This window comes from Benincasa hispida, chromosome 12 (assembly GCF_009727055.1).
Source record: "Benincasa hispida cultivar B227 chromosome 12, ASM972705v1, whole genome shotgun sequence".
NCBI classification, from domain to species: domain Eukaryota; kingdom Viridiplantae; phylum Streptophyta; class Magnoliopsida; order Cucurbitales; family Cucurbitaceae; genus Benincasa; species Benincasa hispida.
In genome coordinates, this window is record NC_052360.1 from 50893916 (window position 1) to 50902914 (window position 8999).

The following is an 8999-nucleotide window of genomic DNA, read 5'->3' on the forward strand; positions in this document are numbered from 1 at the left end:
AGAAATTGACTTGTCAATTAAAGATTAGTGACTAAACAAGTTAGAGGCCTAAGAACCCTTTGATAACCCATTGAACTATTTAAAAACAATAACCAAACATATTTTTTGTTTTTGAAAAATAGAAAAACCATAAACAACAATCAAGATGACAATCTTAATAAAATGTTGCTGTGGTGCGAACTAAATCTGTGTTTGTGTGTTGGACTTTTTTCACCTAGGCTGTGTTAGTTTTTGAATTGCACACAATGCAGTACTGTATCCAAGATTTTCCCTTATGTTGAACTTTTGGTTATGTTGATTTTTTTTTGGTTGTGTTGAAGTTTTGTTTGTGCCCGAGGTCTTTCTTCATTTATTGAAATTAAATAGTAAAAAAATCATGTTACCCGATAGGAAAGAAGAAATAGAAAAATGTATGTAGAAAGCCAGAGAAACAACAAGCCCCGTAAAAGCATCTCATACGTAATAAATCCCTAAACTCAAGACATTAGACATACACGAATGACATGAAAAGGGCAACACACAACAACGAAAGACGACGTAACGCACCGCTTTACAATTACACAACCAAAGCAGCTCTTATTTTGGTTTTTCGTCTTTGGTTGCACAATCTTATATCAGTAATTTACAGAGGCAACATAAGTAGTACTAGTATATTGCCTGAGAGTTTTGAGTTGGAGACTAATTAATGTCTTTGTCAATACATCTTGTATTGAGCACTCATATTCATCTTTGCACAATACTCAAACAAGCTCCCATCATAACATCTCCTTATAGCCTCTTTCGACAGAAACCCGTCCTCGTCCCTAGCCAGGACATACAGCACGAACCATTCGAGTTTTGATGCGATCCTACACTCCAGATTCAACATGACATTGAGCTGAAATGAATTGTATTTATAAATGAAAGAGCAAAGATTAGTATAATGGGACCAATAACCATACCATCCGTAGGGATCGAAAGCTAGACGGTTGGCTTCAGTCATATCCCATAGCTCGCCAAGGGACAGCTTGTCTGGGTGCGTTCTTGCGTACTTGCTGAATATGTTCTCAAAATTTGCCGCCACATACCTACTCATTCATAAATTCGTGTTAAATAACTCAATTTTAACTTCCAGTCTCACAACTCTACACCTCAAACACAAGTCAGACTCGATAACTCTAGTGAACGCTCCAAACAACTCAAGAAGGTCTATTTAGTTAACAATCCCAAATAGTTGTGGAAGTTTCTATTTTTAGACTGCTTACCCTGAAAATATTAAAAATATTGAAAAAGAAGTAATTAATAATTAGAGATATTATAAGATGTAAAAATGCGTTAGATACCTTCCTTCAGTGTCATAAGTTCCAGTGTCGCTGCCATGTTTATCTTTGTGAATGTTGTAAATGTAGATTGGAAAGAAAGGTGATGGGATCCATCCCTACAAATTTAATCAAATTATCAAGTCTCTATTTGATTCCAATAATTTATAATTAAGTTAGATTAGTTACTTAAATTAATCACTTACTTGTTGAGTACGATAGCTCATGGCCATATTTATTATAACGGCCATAACTAGGGACATTATCATGTTGAATCCAATCGCTCTTAGCCCTGAAAAACAATTTCCATTTCGATTTTTTGATTTTAGAATGAAATTTTCTTTAGTCAAATTCTAAATACTCAAAAGTTCTTGTGGCTTTCACTTCTTTAAAAGATTAATTAATTTTGTAATAAAGGCCTTGGATAAGGTTTTGATTTTACTCTGCAAATTTGGGGTGATAAGGATAAATTGCAAAAACTACCCTGATGTATGGTAACAATGGTAATTACACCTTCAAACTTAAGGGTAAAAATTGACCCTCCAAACTTTCACCCTTTAATTTAAGTAGTTGCAAAAATTGGACCTCAAAATATTTAAGGATAAAAATGGAGCCCTTAAATTTATACCATTGTTAAAATTGGGCCTCCAAACTTGAAAACCTTTAGAATTTGACCCCTAAACAACATTTAATTTTAAAATAAAATAAAAATTACCCTTAAACTTATAGAAATATCAGAACGCCAAAAAAATTATCACAAGCAACTAACGCAATAGATACAAAAAAGAAAAGAGGAGGGGTGGGGGGGCCTGGGGGGGGGATCACAATTTATGTTTTTTCTGTGTGTATAATAGAGCTTATTTTATTTATTTTATTTTATTTTATTTATTTATTGCTCTTGATTTGTTTGTGTGAATTCCGCTTGATCATTTTGTGGAAGTTGTAGAAGTTGAAATTGGATTATGTGATAAGAAATCCCAATCAATTTTAACGAATCAATCGTAATTGGTCTGACCGCTCAAGTTTAATTTTTCAAATTAAATATTTAAAGGTCAAATTGCAAGTTCGGAACCCTAATTTTGAGGTTCAATTTTTATGGTCAACTTCTACAACTATCTAAGTTAGAGGGTCTAATTAACATTTAGATAAGTTTGAGGCTTAATTTACTAAATAAGAAGGTTAAAACATTCTCTCTATTTTTGACAATTTATTTACTACATTTGGACAAATTGCAATTTAGATAGTTTCAATAAATTTGGACAAATTTATTTACTACATTTTCAATAAAGTAACAAATTTTAAAATTAATCCCACTAGTTTATGTTCTTTTTTATTAGATGAAGGTTATTATTGATTAAAAAGTTTCAATACAACTTCATTTTAAGATTTTTATATAATATATATATATATATATATATATATTATATGCATGCAACACTCTCAATGTTCCATCTTCTTAAATTACCTATGGAGCCACCAGGAAAGAGTTTCTGATATCATCTTAAAACAAACTATACATATATATATTAGTGTCAGAAAAATTTTACCAACATAAGTCTCCCAAGGGTAAACGATGCCATTATCATCTTGGTCGAAGAAGGCGACATGTTGCTGAAGTACGGTCATTCCATAGTGCTTATGCCCCACCGTCCCCGTCGGGTGGCTCGAGTCCGGCGCCACCAACGCCCTCGCCAAATCTTACCATCGTCATCATCACCATTATTATTTCGAAACCAAAACCAATCTAGTAAAAACATGTTTTAAGAGTGATTTTGAAGATTGACACTCACATGGCTTGGAGATTGTGGTTTCGAGGTCGTTGCGAACCCTTCGCTCTCGAGTCACCGGTGCAAACCGAGCCTCGGTGGCGTTGACTTCGTTTTCCATTGATAAAGCCATGGCGGAGAGAGATTATATAATTGCAGAGTGGCTGCAGCAGCGGCGGCGGCGATGGATGAGAGTGTGGAGGTTGTAATGTTTTGGGAGATTTTATAAATAAAGAAGGATTGAGGTGGCTTTGTGGTGTGCCAACATATTATGTTTGGTGCAGCCTCATTTCGACACGACCCATCTTTCCTTCGCCGCTCCAGCTATTATTTATTTCTCTCTCTCTCTCTCTTTTTCGATAACATCCACACCATTCCTCAACAAATATATATATATATATATATATATTTATTAAATTTGAGATGGTTACACCTCCCCAGACTAGTATATTATAAAATCATTGTTGTTACTTATTACTTTCTGGCCTACTACAATATTTCTTATTTCTAATACGGGGTAGAGGTTGTGAGAGGTACCGGTGTGTCATCAGCATTCTGTATTCGAATTGGCTGACTTGTTTGTGAGCGGAAACAGAGATTATAGTCTTATTATAGTTGGGTTATAATAGTTTGTATTTGGGGCATAAGTTATTTTAGTTTTGATTATAATAGTATGTTTTTTAGGTGTAAACTATTTTAATTTGAGAAAGAAATAATAAATACTGTAGCAAAAAATAAAAAAATGATGAATGTAAAATAGTAACAAATAGTAAATACTATAGTAAATGAGAGTTTTGAAATAGTGTTAACTGTAGTTAATTGGAGAATAAAGAATATTTACTATAGTTAGAGATGATTATTATAATCTTAGGAGAGTTCTTGCTCCAAATGTGCTCTTAATTTTTAAATTTTGAATTTAATTTTAACTTAGTTCCGATTTGAGTTTTATTTCAACATGATCTATATGTTTCAAAATATTATATTTGAATCTCCAATTTTTTTTAATTAAATATTGACTTCAGCCTTTAATGTTAATGTCTATTAATTAATTTAAAATAATTATGAAATAAAATTTTAAAATTAATTTTAATAGTGATGAAAAAATTGTAAAATTTAATTAATTGTAATTCTTTTAAATTAATTGATAAATATTAACACTAAAGACTAAACGCGAGTTTTTAGTGAGAAAAAATAACGTTAAAAGGGTAAACTTGAAACATGGAACCAAATTGAAATAAAACTCTAATCTTAAAAAGGAAAAAAAATTAAATTTGTAACATTTTGGAATTTGTAGTAAAGTTGAAACCAAAATCAAAACTTGAAAGATTAGAAGAGTAACTTTTTGGAAAAAAAAAAAAAGAAGAAAATATTGTTAAATGAAAAGAAAATTAAAAAATTGTACTAAGTAAAAATATGTTATGTGATATTTTTTAAGATTAATTACTTTTTAACTCTTATTAAATAATCAATGTCAATAGTTAAGATCGACTAATTGTCAAAGAAACTTATAGACTATTTCAAATCATTCCTTAAATCTCAATGATTAGTACCTTTTGAAACTTAAGTATCAAATAGCTACTAACTTGAAAATTTAGACACCACCAATGTATCTTGTCGTTACTATTTATTTTTTGTTAAATATATCATGTATTATCAATGTCAATCGTCCTATTGTGAGTTAATTAACGGTCAAAGAAATTTATAGACTATTTAGAATCATTCCTTAAATCCCTGCAATTAAAATGTGAAATTTCAAGTACCAAATAGACATTGACTTCAAAATTTGGAGACAAATGCTGACTATTTTGTCATCGTTTATTTTTTATTTGTTCCTTTTTTTGGTAAAAATTTTACGGGCCATGGGCTTGGGTATAGGAGCTGGGTCCAAAGTTTTGGGCCTAGGGCTTTTGTCAAAAGCTGGGGTCAGTCTCCGCCTATCGAATCCGAGAAGACGAATTGCTGTACAGAAAAAAACCCAATCTACGAAGTTTGAACTTTAAAGCATAAAACTTCGTTTCTACTTTGTCCATTCATCGATAATTTCCCTTTTCTTACCCCCAATTTGTCCAAGGAAAAGGGGGTATTTTCAGCGCCCAAGATATGGCCGGTGAGGTAACGGTGGAGGGTGCTGCGGCGGCGGTCGCCACAGAATTAGCCGATTCCAATCAGCAGTCCCATAAATTGGAGAGAAAATGGACCTTTTGGTTTGATAACCAGTCCAGGCCGAAGCAAGGTGCTGCTTGGGGCACCTCTCTGCGCAAGGTCTATACCTTCGACACCGTCGAAGAATTTTGGTGGTAAGTTTTTCGATCCTCTTCTCCATCGATGTTTAAATTTGGAGGTAGGTGGCGCTAATCTATGTTTTGGTAGATTAGGGCATAGCTCCGTTGATGTTAATTTTGCCCTACTGGGTTTTGAGGAGATCTGTTTCATTCATATATATGTTTTTCTTTGAATTTTACGGTGTGGGTTGTGTTTTCGTTTTTCTTTGAAGTTGAACCCTGATTTAGTTCGAGTGAATTAGAAAAATCCCAGTAGACCAGATTCTTTATCTACGATTTGTGATTTCGGGCTTTTATGCAGTTTGTACGATCAGTTATTCAAGCCGAGCAAGTTGCCGGCTAATGCAGATTTTCACCTGTTCAAATCTGGAGTTGAACCGAAATGGGAAGATCCTGAGTGCGCTAATGGAGGAAAATGGACTGTCACCAGCAGTAGAAAGGCTAACCTCGATAGCATGTGGCTGGAAACGGTATAGAAACCTTAGATATTATTTTCATTCTATGCTGCTAAAGTTTATTGTTTGCCGCATGAACTAATTTGGTCTGAAACTGCATATCTTTGTTATGGATAGTTGATGGCTTTGATTGGGGAACAATTCGAGGAGTCTGATGAGATCTGCGGCGTAGTTGCCAGTGTGCGCCAGAGGCAGGACAAACTTGCCCTGTGGACCAAGACAGCAACAAATGAAGCTGCTCAGGTTTGGCCTTATTTCTTATTTGTACTGTGCTGCGTTTGCACATTTTGTTGATTTTGTATATAGTAGTATGTATGGCACCGTAAGCCCGCCATCGACGAGATTATTGCATCTTCTCAGCACAAACTTCATTCACTATCATCTTATCTCTGAGACTCTGGTTTGGTTCTTCTTGCCAACTATGATCCTTTATGAAATCCTATTTCATGTTCATGCATTTCTGAGATGATGTCCTGTTGTCTGCTTATATGAACTAATGAAAGTTATGGTTCTTGTCGTGAATCTTTTGATGTATGGATTACCAAATGTGATGTATGAATCTTTTATTTTAGCACCGTTTTGGGCTGTCTTTTTTGGATTGGCTTTCTTTGTTTATTCTGAAATTTGGCTTCTCTAAACATAAAGTTTTGCTCAATTTCGTACATGTGTTAAGGATTACTGTACTTAATGTTAATGCACTTTTTCTTGTTTTTTTTCGTATCGTTCATCTATTTCCTTAGATGGAGAGTCATTGCATGAATAATATGTTGCGTTTATCTTCTCAAATAATTTTATTACATGACATTTAGAACCCAAGTTTAACCTCAATCAGTAAGGGACTAGAGGGAGAATGTTCTAGGCTTTGGCTGATTCACTTTACCAGTGGTATTCCGTCTTTTTGTTGTTTTGCAAGTCGAATTTTTAAGCAGAGATGACTTCAGGAAATAGGAAATAACTAGCTTTGCTCCTTTTCTTCAGCATTTTATAACTTGTTTTAAGTAAATATCAGACACTCTGTGACTCATTCTATTACTATTCGGTGCAGATGAGCATCGGTAGGAAATGGAAGGAGATTATCGACGTCACCGACAAGATTTCCTTCAGCTTTCACGTAAGCTTTCAGTTTGATGGTCGTTGACAAATTTCTCTTCCATTCTTCCCATTTCTTCAATTAAATCTGTATTTGTTTTGCTTGGTTACAGGAGGATTTGAGAAGGGAAAAGTCAGCAAAAGCTCGATACAGTGTTTGATCAATTGATCATGTTGAGCTGCTAAATTTTGAGGAAGATGCTAAACATTATATTTTGACATACTCGTCATTGTTACATTTCTTTTTTTTGGGTTTGTTTTTTATTCCAAGACAAATCAATTAAGATCTTCCATGTTTTGAATGTTCAGATTTTTCCTTCAATGTAGTAGCCTTGTCAATTTATTATTTAGATCCATTCCTATTGAGAAATGAAGCAATATACTAATATTATGTATAATTGTATTGTATGTTTCCATAATCATCTTAAGAGAGCAGCAGCTTGTGATGGGTGTTTCATTTTGAATATTGATTACAGAAAAATGAAGCATCTCCTGTGTCTAAATGGGTGTTTCATTCTAAAGTGTGTTTTAAGAAAATAATATTACAGCTGATGAACTGAATGGAATAGAAAGCAGGAGAGGAGATAAGAAGAAGGGAAGAGATTGAAATTCCAGTTGTGATGAAATCTCAGGCAAGGAACCCAAGTCTTTCTCCATTCTTCTTGGCCAGCCTGATTAGCCCTTGTCTTTGCTTTCCATCTGCTCCAATTGATTTGCAAAATTCTGTGATTACCTGAGAAACAACACCACTTCCACATCACTACATTTAAGTTCATGTTTACCCCAAAGGTAAAGTAATAAATGAAAGGTAATCTAAAAAGTAGGATCTAATGTATTATGTTTATTGTTGTTTACCATGTTTTTGTACTTATAATGATATGTGAGGTTCATCATCCAATATGTAATAAAATATGCAAATTGATTAACTAATGGAGGGTGATCAATCAATTTGTGTTTTAAAACTATGTTAGCATTGCTGTCAGTACAAGAATGAATCTACCATATTTACTGATATCTTTATCATTAATGGTCAAATGGTAACGATAAATGTGGTACATTCATAATTGTAACCAACTACTTTCGCGATTTAAATCCATTTCGATTCCGATGAAATTCTATAACACCAATTTTTATTATGGATTGGTAAATGTGTCCTAAGAGTAATCTTAACTATGTTACTCTACTCTCAAGTTTTGGATGTGTTTTATGAAATCGTAAGACTCCAGGAGGAGTTTAACGACTCCGAATGATAGAATGGTGCGGTAGTGATCTAGAATTAATTTGTGTTCTTGTTTTTTTTCTCTTTGGGTAGGGAAATATTCTTGTAGGTTATTTAGCTTGTTGGATTTAGGCAAATAAAAAGCTAGAAAACTAACAAATTGAGCTATAGGGGGGAAAAAAAACAAAAAAGTACCTGGGAATGCAAGGCAATTGCTTTGCCTCTAAGCTGATTGAAGCGCTTCTTACCGATGATATTCCGAGTAACCACAACCAATGGCGCAAAAACCCCTTTCCCTTCATTCACGTTCTTCATCATCGGCCGGAATCTCACCGGTTTCCCCATTCCCACTTGCACCGGCCCCTGCTTAGCCACCAGCGCCGCGTAGTCCTCTCCAGCCACCGCAGACCCCCATCCTCCAAAGAAAGAAGAGGAACAGCACAATCCCGTTGCAGAAATGGAAGTCGCCGCCATTGAAACAGCTTCTTCCTCGACGTACAATTGAGTTCCAACTCCTCCTCCCTCTGTATGCTTCTCTATTTGTTATTTGGATGCGAATTGTGGGTAATGGAAATTGGAGATTGAGAGAGAAGGTTATGAGCCACACATTTGGTTAGGGTTTTGGCGTTTAGTTTCAAAAGCAGAGATGTGAATCGAATTGAATTGAAAATTGAATATGTTCGTGTAATTGATTGCTTCCTACGGTCCATAATTACTAAGAAAGAAAACCAGCGTTGTTGAATTGTATTCGAAAAGGGGCCCTGTCTTCTGGTAATCTTATCGCCGTGGCTCTTTCTCCGCCGCGAAGAAGATGACACGGCCCCATTTCAGGATTTTATTTTTATTAATTTTATTTTTAAGGTGTTCATAAATTTGAGATGGATTCTTCT

General features: G+C 34.4%; 3 protein-coding genes across 3 annotated transcripts; 1 reads left to right on the forward strand and 2 right to left on the reverse strand.

Annotated features, from left to right (window-relative positions):
- Window positions 1-549: 549 nt before the first annotated feature.
- On the reverse strand, window positions 550-3197 carry LOC120068493 (peroxygenase-like). The gene is made up of 6 exons (XM_039020278.1): window positions 3089-3197; window positions 2846-2995; window positions 1505-1590; window positions 1323-1417; window positions 942-1067; window positions 550-848 (listed from the first exon to the last, which is right to left on the reverse strand). Exons 1-6 carry the CDS (start codon window positions 3195-3197, stop codon window positions 695-697), a joined length of 720 nt encoding a protein of 239 aa, XP_038876206.1. The 3' UTR covers window positions 550-694.
- Window positions 3198-5066: 1869 nt separating this feature from the next.
- On the forward strand, window positions 5067-7240 carry LOC120068216 (eukaryotic translation initiation factor). Its single transcript, XM_039019924.1, has 5 exons — window positions 5067-5361; window positions 5648-5816; window positions 5919-6044; window positions 6847-6912; window positions 7004-7240. Exons 1-5 carry the CDS (start codon window positions 5165-5167, stop codon window positions 7049-7051), a joined length of 606 nt encoding a protein of 201 aa, XP_038875852.1. The 5' UTR covers window positions 5067-5164; the 3' UTR covers window positions 7052-7240.
- A 143-nt stretch (window positions 7241-7383) lies between these two features.
- On the reverse strand, window positions 7384-8764 carry LOC120068217 (protein PROTON GRADIENT REGULATION 5, chloroplastic-like). The gene is made up of 2 exons (XM_039019925.1): window positions 8305-8764; window positions 7384-7623 (listed from the first exon to the last, which is right to left on the reverse strand). Exons 1-2 carry the CDS (start codon window positions 8581-8583, stop codon window positions 7519-7521), a joined length of 384 nt encoding a protein of 127 aa, XP_038875853.1. The 5' UTR covers window positions 8584-8764; the 3' UTR covers window positions 7384-7518.
- Window positions 8765-8999: the final 235 nt, after the last annotated feature.